Genomic DNA, 24203 nt, shown 5'->3' with positions numbered 1-24203 from the left:
AACATACTGGAACAGGTTCTATATCACAGTGGTTTATCACTGGGACTACAGATGATGCAGCTCTGGCATCACTATATAATTTTAATTTAACTAGTAGTTGTCTAGTGTTAAATTACCCAGTTAATGATCCAACAGTAGTTCAAAACATCGTACATGATAGAGGGTTTAAAGAGGGGAATTATGCCTCATGTCTAGCCAGCATATGCAGCTGAGTCCCAGGAAAACCAATAGTTGTGTGTCAAATACTACCATCACAATTTATGGCATTCCCATTGCAGTGAGAAAGTCCAGTGGCTGGGAATGGGGAGAAGGCCATCATTCTAGCATTGTGGTATTTGTTTCCCTTGAGATCCCCAGGGCTCAGCTGGAAGAGGGCTGCAAACCCAGAATAGAAATTTGGTGGAGCTGGGCTATGATTACATGCAAGACATTTAACACACATTATTTAAATGTCTTTGTAAAAAAAATAATTTCGTTTGCCTTCTAATTTATATGACTCAGAACTTAAGTCATTTATAATTTAAGAACTCTGAACATTTATTGAAAAACATCATGAATGTCTACACAAATGTTGTAATTTTAGGGGGAACCCTAAAATTGTATACAAAATGTGCTTCCAGCAAAGTCTCTCAAGTGTGCAGTTTTAAGTGGGCTTACCTGTTCCATTAAAAATGTTATTTGATAAAGAATTATTCATTCCAAACGCCTGATTCCTGTTCATTCCAAATCCAGACATACTATAAAAAACAAACACATAAAAGTAGAGTATTGGAACAAATTTAAAATCACCTGTGGGGGATGAGAGAAAATGATACATGACTAACACCTAATTAACTGTTCTTATATGACTCCCCAACACACACAGCTCTGCAAAACAAACATTAATTTGAACACAACATAATGTTAAGTTTAAAAAGAAAGCTCAAAATTTAAAACAAAAATCTTTATTATACTGTACTGCTTAAATTTCAAAAATGTTTTGGTCGTCTTTCAGATCAGGTTGACTACATTGGCTAAAATAGGTAAAGAGCTAACTGGCTCCTGCTGGAAACCTAAATAGATCCTTACAGGGGTTTTTTAAAAGGATCGGGGATTTTAAGTTGACAGCCCTTTGAGCTCTTAAAAGAAGCAATCCTTAGTACAGCTAGGATCCCATGGAATGTTGATAAAGGCAATCCATGTGAAGAGGAACAAAAAACCTAAACCCTCTGATAGAATATAATGGCACACCATTGTATTCAATGCTGGTCAAAATGTTAGAATGAGATTGTTTCAACTTTTCCATGAATATTTAACTTAATAAAAACTTAAGTGGAACCTTGCACCAAATGAAGTAATAAAACGAGCATTTTAGTGGGTTCAATGAAGCATCTTCTCCACATATGCATACCCTGCATTTGTTTAAGCAGGGTGTGCAATCCAAGGTTGCTTTGCCTTGAACAAATCCTTTCATGGAAAATGTTAGAACAAAGTGAAAAGTGCAGCTCTGAGGAATTGCAGAAGTAAGCATCCAAGCAAGCTCTCAAAACAACAGAGGAAATTCAAAACCTCCCCAGGAAGTAGAGATCACTTACAATACTGAAAACAATCAGTATATGGTAAAAAGGGAAAGAAAAAGGGGCTCTTAGTTGTTTCAGATTTGAAATATACTCATAAAAGTATAAAACTATTTTAATACTCAGTCTCTCTTCCTGTTTCTCCCTTTCACCAGCTGTTTGGTGTTTTTTTTTCTATTTAGCTACTTCTTCATTTACTTGATAGCTTGTTTTAGTATGTTATTCAGAAATGGGTATCTGACGGTCAGATTCAAGATTCTTCAAGTGAAAAGAATGGAACTGCTAATGAATTATCAGTCGCATTCTAACTGACACACCTGCCTTCAGCCAGAAACCTGGCTGAACAGGTTTCTTTTTTAACAGTTCTTATTTAAAATAAACACGTTGCAGGAGCATATACAGTTCTTTGTTAGCTATTGCCCTAGTAGTTAGTAAAATTTGTAAAATTTATGTCTAACACTTGTATTCTTAAAACACAATAATAGCAATATTGCACCTCTTCCAGACTAAAAATGTTCAGAAAATGGATATTACACTGACCAACAGACCCAGCAAGTGAAAAGATTTCTCTATGAAACAGCTGCACATACACAGAAGTCTTCACTGTACCAAAAATTCTTGAGAACTGAAGCCAGTTAATAATTTAAGAAGTTTTAAAAGAAACCTTGGCTAAATTTGATAAAGTACTGATATGACCTCCCTTAGATATGGGAACTTGCTTATTAGCAATTGTATTTATTTCCTTATACGAAAATTTACATTACCTATACTGCAACTTAAATACTAAATATATAACATTATTTTACTTCCTATCACCTCTTTCAAGTTATTCTGTCTGGAATTATTAATAGATGATACCAGTGTACTAAATATTATTTTTGGTCTACAAGCATCCAAGACTGAATCTCAAGCAGGTTAACATGGGTGACTAGAAGGTGTTCGTTTCAAGTTTGCTTTCTTTTCCTAGTCCTTTTAAAAAAGCTTGGATCAGGAAGAGTAGATAATAAGCACTCTCTCAGGCATAGGCAAACTCGGCCTTCCAGATGTTTTGGGACTACAGCTCCCATCATCCTTGACCACCAGTCCTGTTAGCTAGGGGTGATGGGAGCTGTAGTCCCAAAACATCTGGAGGGCCGAAGTTTGCCTATGCCTGCACTATCTTATCCAGAGAAGCCAGTTATACTTGTGGAGGGGCTTGATCTGTTTCAGTGGTGCTGTTCTGGAAGGAAGGGCAATTTGTTGAACATGGATTTATGTCAGAAGAAGAGAAGTTCCATTACATACATGAAGTTCATGTATTCATATTGCTCCTTGAGCTGGGAGAGTTGATACATTTAACACAAAAGCTTGGCAATACAAGCTAACTACTCCTAATGCATCATGCTCACAATGGCTCTTCCTTATCCTCTCTTGTCCCTCATGCACCCTCAAGCTCAGCTGAGTTGGCAACACACTGGAGCAAATTTTGGGTGGCTGGGGTGGGGAAAATGGAAGTCCTGCTGTGCCAGGGGAACGCCATTGGTGTAGCATTCAATACAATCCTAAATAATTATGTTTTGATTTTAGTTTGTAGGGCTGCAAAAACTGGTGAAAGCATTTCACAATAAACCCATTCACTTTCCCACAAAAAAATTGACCTAATTTAACTCATAACCAGGACGCAGGTGGCACTGTGGTCTAAACCACAGAGCCTAGGGCTTGCCGATCAGAAGGTCAGCAGTTCGAATCCCCGCGACGGGGTGAGCTCCTGCTGCTCGGTCCCTGCTCCTGCCAACCTAGCAGTTCAAAAGCACGTCAAAGTGCAAGTAGATAGGTACCGCTCCAGCGAGAAGGTAAACGGCATTTCTGTACGCTGCTCTGGTTCGCCAGAAGTGGCTTAGTCATGCTGGCCACATGACCTGGAAGCTGTACGCCGGCTCCCTCGGCTAGTAAAGCGAGATGAGTGCCGCAACCCCAGAGTCGTCCACGACTGGACCTAATGGTCTGAGGTCCCTTTACCTTTACCTAACTCGTAACCCAGCCTTAAAAATTCAGATTGTTTGCTTAGCTCATATAGCAGCAAATTGGTTCCTAATACCAAATCCGCCTTACCTGTTCACAGTAAAAGGTTGTCGAGAGGGTTGTTGCTTTGGCATACAGATTATGCTGGGTGAGCTTCGATTAGGGCTGCCTAATCCCGAACTACTCATGCTGTTTGTCCTGCTGGGAATTCCAATGCCCTGACCGACCTGGGAGTGGTTCATCATATTCCTAGGATTCATAGGCAATATACCCCTGTAAAAGAAGATCCAACAGATACAATGATGTTCAGCAGACTATCATTATTTTGAAGCAGTCAAAGCAAACCATTCTTTTCAGAATTGCATCTAAACATACGCATATGAAGAGCTGCTTGTATTGTCTACCTTGACTGGCAGTGGCTCCCAAAGTTTTTCCCCTAGCTCGGTTTCAGATTTTTTAAAAGGGGTGAGCAAGTTTAGGACATTTCATATATAGTGTCATATTTTAACAAGCTGTACAGCAGAATGTGAATATTATTTTCCAAAGGCTGGGATCAATATTGCATTACAAGCTTTCCTCCAGTACCCTCAAACACAAGCTGTAATCTAGAAAATTAAAACATTGTTCTTTTTATGTATGTGCACTGCAAAATAATTTAAAGTAAAAACATATGCTACATATTTTAGGAGCCCCTGCAGAAATTAAGTGCTGTCAATAAATACCTGCTCGGAGATGGAGGCGTGTGAAGTGACATTGTTGGTACCCCTGTTGTTGGCGTTACGTGGCTCGGTAACTGAGTGCCTTGCGATAAGCTGCGATTTAACTGAGGGGTATTGTTGCTCATTCCCCTCATTGGAAGGCCTAGTGCACCTATTGGAAAAAAGTCAGAGGAGTGGCAATGTACAGAATTAAGGAAGACAAGTATGGTTTTCGCAAAAATGGGTATTCATTCTGATTTGACAGCCAAATGTGCTGGGTAGGTTTTTAAAAAACAAAAATGCACACAATAGGCTATCTTTTTATGAAATCAGTTCGAAATTCAGTGGGGGCCGTTTCCAAACTTTTTTTTTTAATTGGGTAAAGGGAACTTCATTTTGGAGATAAATTGCTTACGTATATATTAATAGAAAGTTTTCCCTGAAATCTTAATGTGTTTGATTGACAAAACATTTTTTAAAGTGAGATTTTCAAGCAGCATCTATGTTTTCAGAACTTATTTTAAAGTTGAAGGGCACCATAAGCCTCCTAAGCAAATATTGGCTCCAAACAAATTTCACCAACAGAAACTGTTCCATTTGCTTTAAAACATCCAGATTTTTAAAAAGTGTATACCTGAAGTCTTCATTTCCAGTATTTATTGGTGGACTGCAATGTCACTTACATTGATTGTAAGTTCCATTGGCTTTGTTCGGGCTGTGTTAATTATGACAGGAACAAACCTAGTCTATCCCCAGACTTGGATGTTTCCTCTCCCACTGCAACGCCATGAAATCAGAAGCTGTTGCTTCCCATTTAGATTAACCAAATTAGCATTTCATCTGACTCCTAAAAAGCAGTTAATTTTAACTATGGTTTATGGGGGGGGCTCAGCTTCATAAACTATGGTTTGAAGTTAACCACAGTCTGTTTGAAACAAAGCAAGATTAACCAGTATTTGCTGGGCAGTTAATCAAAAAGAGACCTGACCACTTCACAGCTATGCAAGAATGAATGCCAAAGGAAACTAGGCATCAAAACATAGTCACTAAGTGCCTATGATTGAAATCCTTCACCAGCTCACTAGACAATGGCCTGGTTTTCACATTATAGTTATAGAACCACAGAACTGTGCAGGCTTCTGGAGAGGAGCTTAAAGCATCTTCGCTCCTCCCTGTTGTTTTCATTCTCCCTTCCTTTTAAAAAACTCTTAAGCCAAGTTAAATCAAGGTTTGGCTTATTGTGTCATTCGAACCCAAGGTCATGTATAAGCTCTCTCCTTGCTAACTGCAAACTGCAGTCAATGTTCATTATCCTCTTTTGCAACACATCTGTGAATATGGACGCAATGAGTATGATACGAAGTTTTGCTTGGCGTCTAGATCACCTGTAGTACCACAAACTTCTGCAGAGAAGTTTCCAAATTCTAAAAATCAAGCCGCCTAAAGGTATAACAAACAAAAAACTATATACCTATATGTTAAAAGGGGATATAGATGGGCTTTTGTTTTACCCAACTTTGTTGATATACAAGCCCCCAACTTTCGACTCATTTGCCCTTGTTAAAGGTAATGTATTAAATATTCAAGTAGCAAACCTACTGATTTGCCATTGATCCATTGCATGTGACAAATTTGTTTGAAAATATAGAAACATTTTTTCATGTGCAATAAGCAAACTGGGACTACTCAAATTAAAAAAGAACAAGAAGGAAGATCAGAATGGACAAAATATGTACTGTCATCAGTTTTACAATATGTGTTGTGAAAGAAGCTGTTAGTATCGGTTTGCCTAAGAGCAATCAATAGTTCTTTTACATGCATCAATTGGTATGTATTTATTTTGGAGTGGCTTATAGGCTGTTTTAATCTTCATTGTCATAAAATATATTCAACTGATTCCTATGTGTCTGCATAACTTGGAATTTTGAATATGGTATACTATTTATCTCAACATGCTGTGGCTCTTTTTAGGGTCTGCTACTGGGTTTGATTTCATTTTGGGCTTTTGCCCACGGTTTCAGAGACAGATCTACATAATATTAAAAAGCAATTGGAAAAGGAGAAGGCATGCCCTTGGTACAACTTTTCACTTTCCATTTTCAGTCAACAAAGAAATATGCTTCTTAAAGAGTAGACTATATTTACATTGCAATACCTTCTATATTATTAGTGAAAAAATAAGTGGAAAATTAAATTGAAAATTAAATTGAAAACCACACCCTGGAACAGTCATTATGCCCAAGAAATAAAGTTTAGGTCATTACTTTCAAAATTCTGTACTATTTATATTAATGCTGAAAATGCTGATTAATTGGTACAATATTAAAGTCGATTAAAAGGCAGGGCATATGTGTCTTTTGTTTTGCCACAGGGAGCTCTAGCAAAGATCTTTTAAAAGGTTTGCACCTAGCCATTTCCCTGAATGAGCATTGCCAATATCCCTGACAGCAGAGACCCATTCATCCATGTGAGTCTGGCTCTTCAGGCCTCCAACAGTTTGGGCTAGGGCTGTGATTAGCCTTTGTTCTGCACTGGGAGCTGTCGCTTCATGTGCCAAAACCAACATTACCAACTGAATTATCTAGCCAGGCTTCCTACTGTTTGCTACTCCTGCTTGCTCTTCACAAATTTGGGAAAATGTGTGCCACAAATACCACCATGCCTTCCTGCTCATGAATATGGGTATGGAGAGAAACAAAACATCAGGCTATCAACATGATTGGTATATTTTTTTAAAAAATGTGGAATTCTAAAACACCTTAGTTGTGAGGAATTCAATCTTAGTAATCATGAGAGCAATTCTGTCTATATTATATCATAACTGGCTAATATGAAGCAGGGGAAGTATTAGCACATTGTTACACCACAGGGAACATTTCTTGTGGGCAATTAAGAGATTTCTACATTTGCCTGCTGAAATGAAGATAAATTCCTAGACAGTCTTGTAAGGCAAAGGAGTTGCTTTTGTCTATTTTCACTTTTAATTCCTGTTGGCAGTTTATCCAGACTTGGAAATAATCCTGACCTACTGAATTATTTCCAGATATCCCCTTAACTAATAAATTCAGCCCAGCTGTTTTTCATTTTAGAGTCAAGGAGAGGTTGCCCACCCCAAAATTCATGAAAAATCAGCTGTATTTAATAGCTATATAACCTGATTTGAACTTCACATCAAACCATAGTTAAAACAGACTATTGTTTAATGTGATCAAGCAATGTGCTTGTTGTACGATGCTGAAATTGCAAGCACTTCCTTCTTCTCTCACTCTTGCCACACTGTCAGGAAGCAAGTTGTAGTATTGTCCGGTGTATTTCTGAAACAAACCACATGATTCTGTTTCCTCCCAACAAACCACAAGTGGTAAGCCAAGCCGGTTTCTGATCATGGTTTGTTCACAGAGAAATAAACCACGAGGCCAGATTCGGACAATACAAGCTACATGCCTTATTTTCACGCAGGACAGCAGCAACAAGAGCAGAAAAGATGCAATTCAGCAGCATGCACCAGGACCATGCTTGTTCACATTAAACCATAGTTTATTTTAACTATGGTTTAATGTGGTGTGTGAACTAGGCCACGAGAGAGAAAATCCACTGCCCCATAGAGGATATTCAGCCTCTTGCAAAAGGTTAACTCTTGTAACCTAGGAAAACCTCCCTATTAGACAGAAGGTATTGGTTAGAAATGTATGTTGCACTCTGTTGACCTTACAGGAGTTGGTTTAAGATACACTGAGATCACAGTGGTAGGCAAAGAAAAAGCAACATTAAGCCAGCATGTTTGCAAAACAACTTCTACAAACTTGTACATTCACATATAACTTAGAATAGAATACTTACTTTGATGCCCGTATAAACTTGCCCCAAACTGAGACAGCTGACCTGATGTTGAAGGTGATGCCAGCATCTAAAATAGTAAATAAAGAGTCAGTCAGGGATAGGATAACAAAGTATTTCTACAATATTAAACTCTTTAAGAAAATTAATGAAAGCAGTTGTGAAATCAGTTTCAATCATCTGCTGCAGGCAAGTTTTAACTGCAATTCATGTGTTTGGGGCAAGCATGTGCAGGTTTAAAGTGGGGAGCTAAAGGCAGTGTGCAGAGAAGGCGCTGCTCCCAACCTCCTAGTGAACTCTGGCACCCTTCAAACTTTCTTTGTGTGTTGGGTGCATACGTCTGAAGTGGGGTTCTAAGCATGCTCATATGAATATGTGTAAAAGTAGTAACACAGGGTTCTTGGCTAAGAACAGGCTTCTAAGTATGTTCAGCGGAACATGGTTAGAATCGCCCTTCTATGGATCTTGCATTTAACACCAGAAGTTTGGAAACAGAACCAGCAGTCACTAGGAGTGGAGCCCTGCATGCATACATGTGCCCTCCCCACTTTATACCTACAAACTTTTGCCTGAATAGGACTATTGTTAGTTACATTTTGCTATACGGAGCTGCATACAAGGACTCCGTTTTAGTAAACTGAGATTAGGAAGGCTCTCTAAACTAGTGACCACCACTAATAGAACAGATAATGGAACATACAGGAAGTATCTGAAGTTACAAAGGCAGCACTTGTACTTCTGCACAGAAGCTCCCAGGTGCCCCTCTCCTACAAAATATGCTCTAAAAGATTGAGGTTGAGAAAGACTGAGAAGCTCCCAAGGCACCATGGGGAGTTGCAGGAGGAAGGGGGAGGTTGGAAAGCTGCAAAAACACAATGCAAATAGGAATGCACATGGGGGAAATTCTGGAAATAGTTGGATGAGCAATAGTACCAAAAGAAAAAAATACTAATTCAGGCTCTAATTCAAACTAATCACATTTAATAAAACAATTTGACATGAAAGGAAGGAAGTTTCTCAATGTGACACTCAGAATGCAAGGCTATCCATGATTTATTAATACTCTTGATTCACCATAAATTTCTAACATCCAAAATTATCATTCAAAACTCACGGAGAAAAATGCACATTTTCTGCATGCACACATTCCGACTTATCAGCACAATAAACCTAACAGAGATTATCTGACTCATTATCACTGACCTAGTTCTCAGTCTGAGCTGTTTCGCTTAGACTGCAGGTGGAAATTTACATAAAGCATCTCTCTACATAGGTAACTGTATGACAGGGTGTTCTTGCTTAGCTTTCCAGATTTATTTATTTTTTCAAAACAGAAGAGTATTCAGTCATATGAACTTTCTTCCACCTGTAGTCTGAAGTGGTACTGTCCAACAATAGGCTTGCCACCTCACTGAAAACTAGCCCACTGAGAACTTTATCACCAGTAGGCAGGTCACCACGAAGTAATAAAGCAGAAAAGCTTATTGGAAATTAGAAAAGTGATTTTATTTTTCCTTTCTCAGGCCACTGATGTATAAGAAATGCCTCAATAATGTAAGTATTTGTGGCATGGGGACTAGGACAAAGAACCCGGGGGGGGGGAATTGGATGGAATTATTATCAAGGATGATAAACCACATATGCCAATGAAAAGCCCCATGAGCATAAATAGCATTTCTATCTCTCTGAAACACTGAATACTGGAATGTTTGGAGTGATCCCTAGTTTGCATTTAGTGCAAAAGAGCCACTGGACTATGAATAGGTGCATTATAAAAGCTTTCAGGAATGACTGGCGGCAAAATGGGGCCTCCATATTTACAGGCAGCACAGCAATAAACTTCATATTCTGAGTAACTGGAGAAGATTATTTCCTTCATGTCCTGTGTGACAGCTTCACAAGGCACAAAAACAACCTACCCATTTTATAGTTCCTAGTTAGCTGAAGGGCATGCATTGCCACAGATCTGTGTGACACAAACATGAAGCTTGCAAACACTCAAACACTTATGTGTGCGCCTAAACATATCAAATATTTTCCAGTTGTTTATTCAAGAGATTTTGCCTACTGTGCCTGCTTTTGTAGTGTTTTCTTTCATATTACTATTTTATTGTGAATTTCAATCAGCAAAAGCGTCCTTGAGTAAGATGTACATATTGGAAAGTTGGAGCAAAAATGCTTACATAAATAAATAAGGTGGTGCCTAGAAATCTGATTATGGCACTAAATATGTTAAATGCTAGCCAAGAATGCCATTTTTCCCAGTTAATGGTTAGATCTACACTTGAGGACTTGAGCTTTCCAATCTATCGCAAGTGTGAACACTTATGCACATTCTGTGCAGCATGTATGGTAATTCAAGCCAACTAACTCTGGTATCCCCGATTACAAAATCATGTATTTTTTAACCAGTTTTTAAAATGGAAAAAATAGGTTAGTGTTAATAAAAACTTACATCTTTTTCTGATCGATGTGGGAACATCGAAGGCTGGCCGTAGTACATGTTTTCATCGTGGTAGTCACTGTCGACTCCCTCTACAAACTTCTTTCTTGAAGCACCAAACATGCTGTTTGTCACCTACATTATAAGAATATGGCATTAATCTCTGGAATAAAAGTAAATTTAATGATGCTTAATTTAATGATGCTTAAAAATACACATGCATACTCCAGTTCTAACAGTTTGCTAAACTATGGTTTACTGTAATACTCCTCTACAACTTTGAAAACCAAAGTTACTCATTATATTTGAATCTCTCATTTGGGGAATCAACTGAACTTAAACCAGGATTTGTTTCCCTAAACCACAGTTGAAGTTAACCACAGTTCTGGTTTTGGCTAAAATGATCACCGGTTGGCTGAAAACAGAAATGAAAGTTTCCAATCTTCTTGTGGCGGTGACAAAGAAGGGAGCAGGAAACACAGAAGCCATAGTTTAGTGTTACATCTGAACCAAATCATACACATTTTTATGCAGCACCTCCAGCTCCACAAAACGTGTTAAACCCAGCACTATGTATAGCTTCTCTCAAACCAAAATTCTACGTGCAGAAGAGCAAACCAGTTCCCTAGCTATTGATGGTTAACAATTTGATCTATACATGCCTACTCAGAAGTTCAATGGGAGATACTCCCAAGTGGGTATAGGACTTCAGTCTACACCACTCATTTGTACACACTACTATTAAATAAACAATTGTATGCCCTCACAATAATACCATGAAGTAGGCAACTGTTATACCTACTTTGTTAATGGGCAGTGGAAGCTGAGAAATGCATACAGTACAAATCTCTGCTTAGTCGTAACATTCTTAATTCTTTACCAACAGGGCCGTGTGTTTGGGGTACTGTAGCAATGAAGGGCCCAGACAGTGATAAAACAAAGTCATATATGATGATGTCCTTCTTAGGCCAGCTTCTTTTATATTCAGCCACTAATGTTCAGTGAAAGTTATTGCTCTCTCTCTCTCCCCCTTTACAGAATGAAAGCCATTTTCGTACTTTAGGAACACAGACTACAGAATATTATTTATATCTTGGTATATATGTTTGGTATATTAAAAGTACAGTTTAGTCAGACAATAATTCAAAATTGAAGTTACAAATTGAGCTACAAACTGCTGAATTGTAAGGAACCTGAGCTATAAGGAACCTCTTTGGTTTTGCTAGTTTATGAGGAGCAGGCAAGAACCGATAAAAACAGAAGAAACAAAACAACATTTGTAAAACAAAGCAAATTATTATGTGTCCTACAGTACTTCAGAGTGTCAAGCAGACATAAAACACTCATTCCATAAAAACAGCTGAGAAAAAGGGGGGACTAGGCAACAAAGATTCAATAAATATACCATACAGGTAATTTAAGTACACTTTCAGCTCTTTTTTGCTACCCTGTACTATGCTCCAGTCCTCTGAGGCCTAGTCAAGGACAGAAGCAGATTCACCAACTATGCCAACAAGAGGAAGCCCACAAGCAAAGAAGGCATTGAAACCTTCCTCCATCTCCTGTGACAATGGCAGTGCCCCTAGAGGCACAAATGCATCTTGCTCTTTCAGGCTAATAGTACCGTAGTAGTCTCTGTTTACAACTCAGGGCCTGTTTGTCCTCAATGCACAGGCGCTGCAATGATCTGACACTGTACATAGTCTTACAGAAAGCCTTTGTGTTACATAGCTTTTAGAAATCATTTCAGGGGAGTAAATATATGAACACCTTGGCTTAAACATTTTTTCCATCATTCTAAAAGAAAATATTCCATAATCCATTTCCCCCCCCCCTGAAAAAAAACAAGAAAGCCTTTTTTGGAGTGGGTGGGATGGACTCCACAGTTCCCCCTTCACTCCTCTAATTCTTATGTCACACCAAAGTAAATTCTGGGTTTCCCCAATACACTTAACTAGCGCTCTCACTTCACTATTGGCACACAAATCACCAACAAAATGGAATGCAGTATTTAACAGGCTAAGGGGATTATCTACTCTTTTACTCTAGCTGAGCAAAGTGATGATGAGCTGAGAAATTGTTGGTGGCAGCTGCTGCTCCTAGCAAGGGTGAAGAAGAGTAGAGTCAACCAAGGTAATCTTGCATGCAGTGAAGCCAGAAAGAATGTTCTTTGCCAACTTACTCTCTTCTCATTATAACACTACCCTACCCTACTATTACTTCCATCACATTGCCCTCACTAAAAAAAGAAGGCGGAATTGCTTTGTGGTTATCAATACTTGCACTTGAAGTTACAAACTGCCAGCAGAAAGACATACTGTAAATCAGTAACCATAGCAGATTTAAGTTTGATCTTGTTCCTTAGAAGTTTGTGCTGTACCTTTTACGCAGGGAGGAAGGAGGCACAATCAAGCCTCACCTGCGATATACTGTCAGGTGAAGGCACCATCATGCTCTGGCCCTCAAACAAGTTCTGGGTGAAGTATTGATACCCAGGCCTGGATAGCTCAGTTGCTTAGAGTGTGGTGCTAATAATGCCAAGACTGCAGGTTTGGTTCCCATATGGGGCAGCTGCATAGTCCCGCATTGCAAGGGGTTGGACTAAGATGATCCTCAGGGTCCCTTCCAACTCTATGATCCGATAATGCCAAGGTTGCCTAGTAAACATAAGGAACTTTCATGGAATGTTTCCCCATTTGCACATCAACTATAGAGACAATGATAGTCCACTCATCTCCTGAGCAGAGTTGCCATATTTAGCCAAAGGAAAATATAATTTCCTCCTTTTTTTGAGCAAGTAGTGGAGCAATAATAGTATTGTCATTTCACACATTTTACGCTAATGCTTGCTCTCTTTGAAGAATCTTCATTAGGCACGATTTTTACCTTCCTAGCCTCAGTCTCAAAGATCAAAGTACTTTCTTACTCCAGTGATAATTAGTTCCAGCCTCCCAGTTTTCCCATATTCTTCTATGACTGTTTTTAAAGGATTTAAATTGTAAGATTTTCTGAAATTCAAAGAACTATAAATCTTTATTCATTCCACCAAAACTAAGAAATTGTACTAATTCCTCACCTGTACTCCATCTACTGATGGCTACTTCTTAACAAGCACAGCTTTTGAAATAGGTACTATTAGCAATAACGTATACTGGAGTCTACTCATAAGTATAAACAAGATATATGAACCTGCTTTTGGAATTCTTGGAAAAACTAGGTCTGTCCCACAAGCCAGTGTGGTATAGGCACTCTCATCATTTTTATTTTCATCAGGAGAATTGCCTCCATGTGCACTCCCACAAGGGAAGAAAGAGTGAAATCTGAAGCATCTCTAAGTGGCAAGGGAAAACATTGACTTGAGTACCCTTCCCCAGCCAAGACAAGGGATTTGCATTGCCAAGTATAGGCATACAAATAGCCACATGGCTGTGGTAACAGCAGCTAGGAGAAAGATGTTGTCATAATGGGGTAGATAGTATGTGATCAGTTCAACAGTAGTATACACCTTGTCTGAGAAGTCATAAAAGGGCAGAACAGATTTTGTAAGAATAACAAGCTTTTTAAGGGAAGGCAAAATCATATCCAGATTTTAGATATCTAGTGTTTAAGGTTACAAACTGTAAGACTCCTCTTTGAAGATATTTAATTCAAATCATGTCTGATTAATTATAGATTGGAGCTGGGGGGGGCAGGGAATTCTGTACATTTCCTCCAAACAGCTTAACATTTGCTTCTGACACCAAACAATTTGGCATTCTTGCTCTCCCTCAAGTTTGCTCAGGGTCTGTCCTTAGTACATAATGCAGACTCTGTTTCCATATTGTCCTTCTAGGGGTTCTCCCAGCCCCACCAGAGCCCAATTTGGGTGATACATAGGGGACGGGGAAGGAAGAAATCCTTTCAATCCTAAGCATGCTTATCAGGAAGGAAGGAAGCACAGTGAGATTTACTCCTGTGCAGACAATACATAGGACTGTTAAGGTCAAGAGGGGTCTTAAGGCTGAGCAGGTTTTCCATCACAATATGTTAGCACAAATACCAGACAATTATCCCAATCTCAAAAAAGGAACACATGTGCATCAATCAGGGCTTCGTGTGGAAGGCCCCTTCCAAAAATCTTAAAATCCAGCTGTTCAACTGCTTGGCTGGAACATGATGGAAAAGCAAGGAACTGAAAACAATTGCCTACTCCTACTTCCAAACAGCTGAGCAGTACTTTTCCCTGAAGAGTTATGTGCATGCAGTCTCAAATGTTGGATCAGTGAGAGGCACTGAATAAACATTTTAATATTAAGGTTCAAATAAATACATTAAATAAACATATCTTTTAACAAATGGCCCAATGGGCTCTCAAGGTGGCTTTAAAAACGCCAATGACAAAACCACTAAAATAATGTAGAAACACGTACACAGTGTATACTTCAGTTATGACTAACTAAAACAGTAATTCAACCACAACAAAGTGTTACCAACTCAGTTTAAAAGCAGCAATTTGCCTTATTAGAACTATAATATTGGAAGCAAACTTCCCACTTGGGCATTTCCCCCCTCCCAAGAATTCCAAAATATTTTCACAAGAAAAACACTCATCTTACAAACCCTCCACAATACTGAATTGCCATTATATGCAAAGTTTTTTTAAAAAATTGCAAAATTTCCTACTTCATTTATTATCTGTTGACAAACATTACTAGAAAATCTTTCCTAGAATACCTAACACACACTAAGAAAATATCTACCTACCTAAAAACTGTACTTTTGCCCATTAACTTTTTTGTGTCTGTTGAAGCAAGCAAGCTTTGATGGACACTTCCTGTAAATGAAGTAGATTAAGTTATTAGAAAAGTTGAGGGAATCAACAACTTTAGCAAACACAATAGGTTTTATTTCACTATAAAATGAAAAATCATATTGTAAAGTCAAAGGTTTATTTATATGTTACTTACAGAACTGAAATGATCATCAAAAGCATTGACCTTGCCATTATGAAATGTGGTACAACATAACAATATATGAATTCTTTAATGGCAAGGTATTATTGCCAATGTTAATTAATGTTTTACAGGATTAAAAAAAGGCTATCAAAAATTAGCTACAAGTCTTCTACTTATATGCTCCTTATTTACTTACTGGGAACATACCAAATGCATTGACCAGGTCAAGGGTCCACTGAGTCCAGAACACTGTCTCCAACAGTATCCAACCAGGTGCCAATACAAATCTCAAGCATGGGCATGGATGGAGGCAGTATTCTGAGTTTTTGTTTTTTAGTGTGCCAGATGGTAACCAAAACAACGATAACTACCCGGCCATTGAAATATTGCCACTTAATATGGGCATCAGTGTTAGAAACTGAGATATGAAAGCTAGGAACTAAATGGCACCTTAAACCTAGGTTATAGGTGCCACAAAGGATTGTCTAGGCGCACTTTTTTATAACAAGAATACAAAGTCGAAAATGAATAAACTGCAGCCTGCTCCTCATAAACTGGCAAAATCACATAGTCTAGTCCTCATCTGAAGGCTGCCAAAAAAAAAAACCAAAGCCATCCTTCCCCTGCCTGCCCCCCTAATATTCTTATTATCTCCAGTCTTCAGAATGACTGGCAGTGGAGAGGCAGAAAAAGGTCTTCCTTTCCTTCCAGCAGTGGCAATTTTAATCTGAAATCTTAGGCGCAGTACTGCACCCAGAGCTCAAAAGCTGCTCGCATTAATGAAATTCCCTACTGCGAAATGCACCAATGAATTTGTCTCATCTTAGTATGTTCAGCAGTGTAAGTTAGAACTAGAATTAATGGGAGGAGTAGAGAAAGACTGGGGAAACGAAGAAAACATGAGAAGGAAGTGGAATATAAAAGCAACCAAGGAAAGAGAGGAAGGGAAGTCCGTCAATGATTGTATTATTTAATGTAATATTTTATGCATTATGTTATTCTTTTTTCCTTTTTTATTACTTTCATGTTTTTTCTTCTGTTGAAATGAATCAGAAATGCAATAATAATAAAAAAGAATTTGTCTCATCTCCTTTTAAAGCCATCCTGGTTGGTCGCCATCACTGCCTCCCATGGAAGCAAATTCCATGGCATAGTTTAACTATGCCCTGTGTGAAGTAGTACTTTCTTTTGTCTCCTTCACACAGCACATAAATAAACAAACAGTGGAACTCATTCCCACAGTAGTCACTTCTGTTTATAAATCAACACAAAGGTACACCGATACTGTCAAGTTGCTTTTTGTGAACTGGAAAGTATTATGTTGATATAGATGTAAATGTTACTGAAACACATTAAAATGTTATGCAGTATTTTACAGTTATAAATTAGTTTCCCACTGGTTGTTTTTTCCTTTGCCGCCCTAAATTTGAAGACTGTGGATACAGAAGAGTGTTCGATAGGGCCAGTCCATAAGAATAAAATGTTAAGGTGAAATGTACTCTTAATGCAACAATTCAAGGGAATTACTACTTTCTCCAGCACATGAAAATAACTCTGACTCAGTACAGTTGCTAAAGGGCTGAGCCTTCCTTTATGATAAGCAAGTGACCCAGATTCACTTCCTTTAATCTGTCCTTTTCTAACAGCATAGAGGGCATAACCCATCATAGTCAGCCCAGGAATATGGATCTTAACAGCATACAGAGAGAAGCCACAAACAATGTGTAAAATCTAACTGAAAAAAGGACATGCTTCAATGCTATGCATGCATCTTCACTTATACGTATGCCCCTTGAAATTCAAAGGGCCTTATTCTCTGTTAAGTGTGCATAGGGATTGAGGCCTCAATAGCAGTTACTTTATACACTAAAGTGTATGAGCTTTAAACTAAAAAAGTTGTTAAAACTGCAGTATTTCATTTCAAGCCACTTGTGCAGAACTGGTCAAGGGTGCTAAAGGAGTTTCATCAATGTAGCTAGAGCAGCTCCATCCTCAATCCTCTTCTTCTTGCAATATACATACATATGATGCATGGTGGGGCTCCCTCAGCTGTAACAGCAGGAATTTGTTTAAACAGCAGCTCCATATATGGCCCCAGTCCAATACTACAAAAATAAGAAATACAAAGGGGGGGAATTCAAACCATCTCTTCCATTTAAGAATTCTTTGTTCTTTCTATGGCTACTGCAGAGGCAAAAACTGCCATTCATTATATGGCTTCCTTAACCCCACTGTGTAAGGACAGGAAACGAGAATTGGGATTGTTCACTAATTTAGCAGCACCTGCATTTCCAAGGGGAAGGAGAAAGAGTGAGACATTGGCACCGCATGGATTTGCCCCCACATCATTTATTCCCCACCATACCAATGCGAGAGGTAACTGCTGGGAATGATGGGCTATGACAGTCATCATCCAGCTACCGAAAGAATGACAAGCAAAACATGAACTGCAAACTACAGATTATGCCCAAGCCAGATAAAAACTAATGAAATAAGGAAACAAAAGACTTGACTCCATTATAGTTTAATGATTGCATTTTCAATTAATTAGAAACTTTTATTATTGAAGACTGTTTTTATGTTGTACCATTTGCAAACAGCCTTTAAGACCGCTTACTGAGATAAAGAATAAATTACAGAGAAATATTACAGTAACTCAAGTTTAATTAAAAAAACCTCTCCTTAGCTTGATAGTACATCTCTCAAAAAAGTCAAAAGGTACACAAACCACACTACAAAATATAGCAAAGCTATAACGTTACATAAGTTCTGTTCTATCATTGCTTATTTTCTCTAATGAGTTCTGGTAACTATTAAAACTGAGCCACCTACACAACAGACACAGCGGTTCCGTCACTTATTTCTGATCATTTTCCCATACCCAGGAATTATAGATGGTGTATATTTGCATTTATAAACACAGAATATTCTAAAATGGGGATATTAAAATATAGCAAAACAAGTATTAGAAATTGAGATATGAAAACTAGGAGCTAAATCACACCTTAAACAAAGGTTATGGGCGCAACAACGGAATGTCTATTCTCGCTTTTTTATAACAAGAATACATAGCTGAAAATGAATGAACTGCAGCTAAAATATTATGTTCATTTTCCACATAGTCTAGTCCTGCCCCTGCCCACTCCACAATATTCCTAACAGGGTCTCTTCTCCAGGCTTGAAAGAGTAGCTGGAAGTGGGAAGGCAGAAAAAGATCCTCTTTTCCTTCCACTCTGCAGTTTTAATCTGAAATTTTAGGTGCAGTACTGTACCCAGCGCTCAGAAGTTGCTTGCGCTAATGAAATTCCCTGTCGCAAAGTGCGCCTAGAACAATGGGAGTTTCGAACACTGAGCAGAACACTGCCGAGCATGGCTACCTAGGAAAAATTTTATTCTGAAACTCAGAAATTTGAAAGATTTTAAATATTTAAGCGAAATATTTTTCCAACCCTGGAAATACAAGACTGAGCAATATGAAGATACAACCCAGACTTCAATGACATCTTTTTCTATCTTTAAACTATGGGTATCTCGTGTCCCCCATCCATCAGGAACTAAAGAATCTCTATATTCAAGACCATAGTCTTCTCTCAGCAAAATTACCTATGTGATCTAATAGCTTTTGTTTTTTAAACCAACTGTCTTTTAAATTGCTCCCTACTGGATCCAGCATCCTGCATCCCATTTCCCACAGTTGCCAGGCAGATGCTTTTGGCAAACTCCCAAGCAGGACATAAAGAACACAGAAGAATGCACTAATGGATGGGGATAGGATGATAAGGCACCATTTTTAGCCAGCTAGGAAAAGCCTGGGCCATGAGCTTACACAGCTCCAACTCTCTTCTCTCTCTACTTCCATGCAGGCAGGGGTCAAAGAGTTGAAACTAGTACTGTATGGACATGCCACATACAGAAATGAAGCACTGCTTAACAGAAGATGCCTGAAGTCTCTAACATATAACTAAACACTTGCATGCACACATACAATTTTTGTACACCACATCGGGCTTGGCAGCACTATGTGGCTTATACTGCACAAAGGAAAGCAGGAGCACACTGCCATGCTCCACTCCCTCCAGAGCATCACTTTCCCCCTTCCAAGAGTAGAGGACACTCCTTGTTTCAGAACGTGACCACCCAACTCATGGAGGGCTGAAAAGAATAAAAAACTCATGCACTGGAGTGGGATGGAGTTTGGCAGCATTCCCCTCCTCTTCCTTGCACAATGACAAAAGCCTGAAATATACGGTGTTTGCAGAAATCAATGCAACTTGTTCACGTACACCCAAGAAATCAATATGGCAAAATATTCTAAGGCAGGGGTTCCCAACAAAATTTTCTCGAGGACCCCTCATCGAGCCGCTATTGTGACAAGGACCCCCATTAATTCCTAATCCTAAAATTAAAAAGTGAGAGCCAGATTAAGTCTTTTTATATTTTATATTTATACTTTTTTACAGTTACAACAGAGTACTCCATCAGTATACAGTTAGTTTTAATTTTCAGTTCTTAATGAGATGAGTTAAATCTGTCCTTGGAGTCCATTATTTCTGAAATATTAGGTTCCAAACTTGAAACTTTCACTCTGAAATCCGACCGCATGTCGAGCCGATTCCTATATTTGTTTTTCATGAAACACATGGAAGAAAATGCTTGCTTTGTTTACAAACACTACTGTTTTGCAAAGAGGCAGTGCGCGCCAGGGAGGAGGGAGGGGAATGGAGAAGACAGGGTACCTGCGCAGTAGCGCACAAATGGAGCCGACGCGCGCAAAGCATCTTGGGGAGGTGAGCGTTAGTAGAATGCGCACACTGCCTCTTTGCAAAACAGACTCTGCGCTAGACTCTGCTCATGCAGGAAGCAGCCAAAACAAAAAATCTGTTATCATACGAAATATATTTAATATACTTTTTTATTCTAATAGCATCTTGCGGACCCCTCTGGCATAGCTTGCGGACCCCTGGGGGTCCGCGGACCACCTGTTGGGAACCACTGTTCTAAGGTATGCTAGAGATGGCATTTGAATGTGTCAGGGTGGATTTGATTTAAATCAAACTGATTTAAATCACGATTTAAATCACTAGTCAGTAAGGCTAGATTTAAATCATAGTTTTCTACATAGACTAATTTTTGCTGGTATAACTTTAATATGCAAGTAGATGAAGATTTTTAGAATAACAACTTTTCATATTAGTTTTTTTATCCCCAGTTTAATAGGTTAATCATTCATATTTGGACAACTTTACTGTTGTACTTAGGAAGGAGAAAAATAATCATTACCTTAATAATAACAATTTAAATAGATTTATTCAACCGAAACAATAACATTATAGCATATGTTATTTGCTTAAACAAACATCCATGTTTGTTAACTAATTTGGCTAAACAAAAACGATATATATATATTTTAAGAAACTTAGACTGTCAGCCCAGCCTACACATGAAAAACTTAAATACTGTCCACTCCAAACAATCAGAAAAATATTGTTTCTATTCTATTCACTGAACGTCTTGAAACTTAGCACTGAAGGGGTTGTTTCTGTATTCATAGGTTTGTAGAACAATAGGATTATGGTCTTTTTCTCAACTCTGTTCATGTTATAACATTTTTGCTGTGAAGAAGAGGCATGTGATCTCTGTTGAGTCAAATTCAGTTTTGAGAACTGCAAAAGTAAACCAAGCACCTGTAATAATATCTTGTAGGCAGAGAAACTGCCCAATAATCTTACAAAAACCTCTGGAAGAGCATGACATTGTGAATGGATTAATGGAATTTATTTAACCAAAAAATTAAACATATACAACCTTATTCTACATAATTAAAAAACTAATCTTTATTTCATGATGGAATAACCTTTGGATGGTAATATATTTTCCTCAATAAGCATTTTATTTAAAAAAATCCAATTTAAATCAGAAAATCGATTTAAATCAAAAAAATCCAATTTAAATCAAAAAAATCCTATTTATTTTTTTTTAAAAAAAATCATTGATTTTTATCCACCCTGGAATGTGTTATTCTGACAATTTTTTTATTATGTTAGGCTGCGTCAAGTGGAAGTGGAAGGATCAGACACTTATTTCATTTATTTGAAAATGAACTTTTCACACCCAGGTAACTTTTCTGAATGGGCTTTTCACATCCAGGATGGCAACAAGAGGAAATCAATTACATTCCAGAGGAAGGCATTTACTCCTACCTGAGCAGGTTAGAATATGCGAACCAAATCAAATAAATGAAATAAAGAAAGGAGTAATATTTACTCAACTCACATGCAGCACATATGGAAAACAATATTCAATATTTTTAATTTTCCACCCTGAGATGATCCAAGGTGGCTTAAGTATGTTGCAAAGTCATTGGTTAGAACAGGTGATCCTTGAGGAAGAATTTTAACACGGATTTCTGATCAGCTTTTGGAATAGCTAAACTCATTTGAAAAGCTGCCTATCTGGCTAGAATCAGCAAGCAAGCTTAAAATAATCAGCCTAGATGGAGTATTTGTGGCTTGCCATTGCCTTTGCTGTCAACTTGCCACTCAGGGGCCAAACCCGAGAAAATTGTATTGTTGCAAGTTATTCTGACACAATTAATAATGTACTGTAATATAGCAATGCCAACAGAACATTAGGACATTAAAATGTGTTAAATTGTAAGATTTATTATTATAAAAAGGGGTGGATGGGAAACTGCTTTCTGGATTTCTCTCCCGTTACTACAAAATCTGGATGAACCAATTTGTGCTGATACTAAATTAAATACAAATATTATAGCAGATTTCAGAATAGACATTTTAACTGATGCTGCAGCAAAGTTATGAAACAATTTCTACCATGGCTCCCTACAGCAATAAAAGAAATGAAGTACAACTAACAGTCTTAATTCAAATTCTGATGAAAACAGAATTTTAGGACTGCTACTTAAGAATAGAATATTCTTCAGAGAATATCTGCATCAACAACAATTTTATCTTGTTTATTAACAAGAGATATTAACATATTCTTTCCTTTTTAAACATGCCAAAGATTCATCCTAACACTGCTTTTTAAATTCATTTCTTGCATGACTGTCTTATCATATGTACATTCCCCAAAGAGAGAAACCTACAGAATACTCTTAAGGTGGTAGCCTCCTACACTTGAAACAAGCCTCTCTCTGCCTTTGAGGGCCTTCAAAACACAGCACAAAGTGAGTTCTTCACTCACCGTACCTTTGAAGGCAGAAACACCTGCAAATCCCAGTGCAAGTTCAGAAGTGGACCTGACCTCTCCTCAAAGTCATCTGTGAATGCCAGAGGATGTGGGCTTGGGCAGGGTACATAATGTTAGTTACGGCCCCCTTCACTTTTTCCCCTAAACTAAAAAAAAAGCCAAATGCTGTAGATCTTTCCTTAGAGGATAGTTGCTCCACACACACCCTAATAATTCTGGTGACCCTTTTCAGCACCATTTCTAGCTCTATAATATTCTTTTCAAGATGCAGCAACTAGACCTGTTTACAGAATTTCAACTGTGGTTGCGCCATGTACAGTATTTTTATAAAGGAATTGCAATATTGCCAGTTTTATTTTCCACCCCTTTCCTAATGATCCTCAGCCATAGACTGAAAAAGAGGGCCAACTGTTTCCTTGAGCTATCTATGACAACACCAGGATCCCTTTCCTTGTAAGTGAAGACCCCATCACTTACACTTTACACTTATTTGACTGAACCACAATTACCATTTAAATACCAATTCACCCAGTTTAGAGTGATCCTTTTGGAATGCCTTGAAATCCCTTTTATTTTCTCACCCCAAATGACTTGGTGTCACCAGCAAACCTGTCTACCTCCCTGCTCACCTCCAGGTAATTTATGAACAAGTTAAAGAACAGGGGTCCCAATCAGGGTGGATAAAAATCAATGATTTTTTTAAAAAAATCAAAAAAATCGGATTTTTTTGATTTAAATCGGATTTTTTTGATTTAAATCGATTTTTTTGATTTAAATCTGATTTTTTTAAAATAAAATGCTTTTTGAGGAAAATATATTACCATCCAAAGGTTATTCCATCATGAGATAAAGATTAGTTTTTTAATTATGTAGAATAAGGTTGTATATGTTTATTTTTGGGGGTAAATAAATGCCATTAATCCATTCACAATGTCATGCTCTTCCAGAGGTTTTTGTAAGATTATTGGGCAGATTCTCTGCCTACAAGATATTATCACAGATGCTTGGTTTACTTTTGCAGTTCTCAAAACTGAATTTGACTCAACAGAGATCACATGCCTCTTCTTCACAGCAAAAATGTTATAACATGAACAGAGTTGAGAAAAAGACCTTAATCCTATTGTTCTACAAACCTATGAATACAGAAACAACCCCTTCAGTGCTAAGTTTCAAGAAGTTCAGTGAATAGAATAGAAACAATATTTTTCTGATTGTTTGGAGTGGACAGTATTTAAGTTTTTCATGTGATTTAAATCGACTATGATTTAAATCAAACCTTACTGACTAGTGATTTAAATCATGATTTAAATCAGTTTGATTTAAATCAAATCCACCCTGGTCCCAATACAAATCCTTGAGGATATCTCCATTTTGAGAACTGTCCATTTATTATTTCTCTCTGCTTGCTGTTCTTTAGCCATTTGTCCATTCATAAAGAAGCCCGTTAAAATAATTTTCACCCCACTTTATATATTGTATTAATCTCAGGTAGATCATTTATATAGAAGATCAAAGCAAGGAT

The 24203-nt window shown here is 37.9% G+C and overlaps 1 protein-coding gene across 5 annotated transcripts in view; it reads right to left on the bottom strand.

Moving 5' to 3' along the window:
* Positions 1–24203, bottom strand: part of CNOT2 (CCR4-NOT transcription complex subunit 2) — a 60651-nt gene that overhangs the window by 11710 nt on the left and 24738 nt on the right. For 2 of the 5 annotated variants that reach the window (XM_035126836.2, XM_035126839.2), the window contains exons 2-7: positions 15279–15348; positions 10548–10670; positions 8096–8162; positions 4280–4427; positions 3648–3830; positions 658–737 (exon numbers count right to left, since the gene is read on the bottom strand). In XM_035126836.2, coding sequence (XP_034982727.2) covers positions 658–737; positions 3648–3830; positions 4280–4427; positions 8096–8162; positions 10548–10658 — 589 coding nt within the window. In that variant the 5' untranslated portion in view covers positions 10659–10670; positions 15279–15348. Of the gene's footprint in view, positions 1–657; positions 738–3647; positions 3831–4279; positions 4428–8095; positions 8163–10547; positions 10671–15278; positions 23419–24203 lie in introns of those variants that run through there. The other 3 variants (XM_035126838.2, XM_060279666.1, XM_035126837.2) reach the window with 2 other exon arrangements.

The sequence above is a fragment of the Zootoca vivipara genome, chromosome 10, assembly GCF_963506605.1.
Source record: "Zootoca vivipara chromosome 10, rZooViv1.1, whole genome shotgun sequence".
Classification (NCBI taxonomy): domain Eukaryota; kingdom Metazoa; phylum Chordata; class Lepidosauria; order Squamata; family Lacertidae; genus Zootoca; species Zootoca vivipara.
The sequence above is the reverse complement of the archived record's forward strand: the minus strand, read 5'-3'. Positions and strand labels throughout refer to the sequence as shown.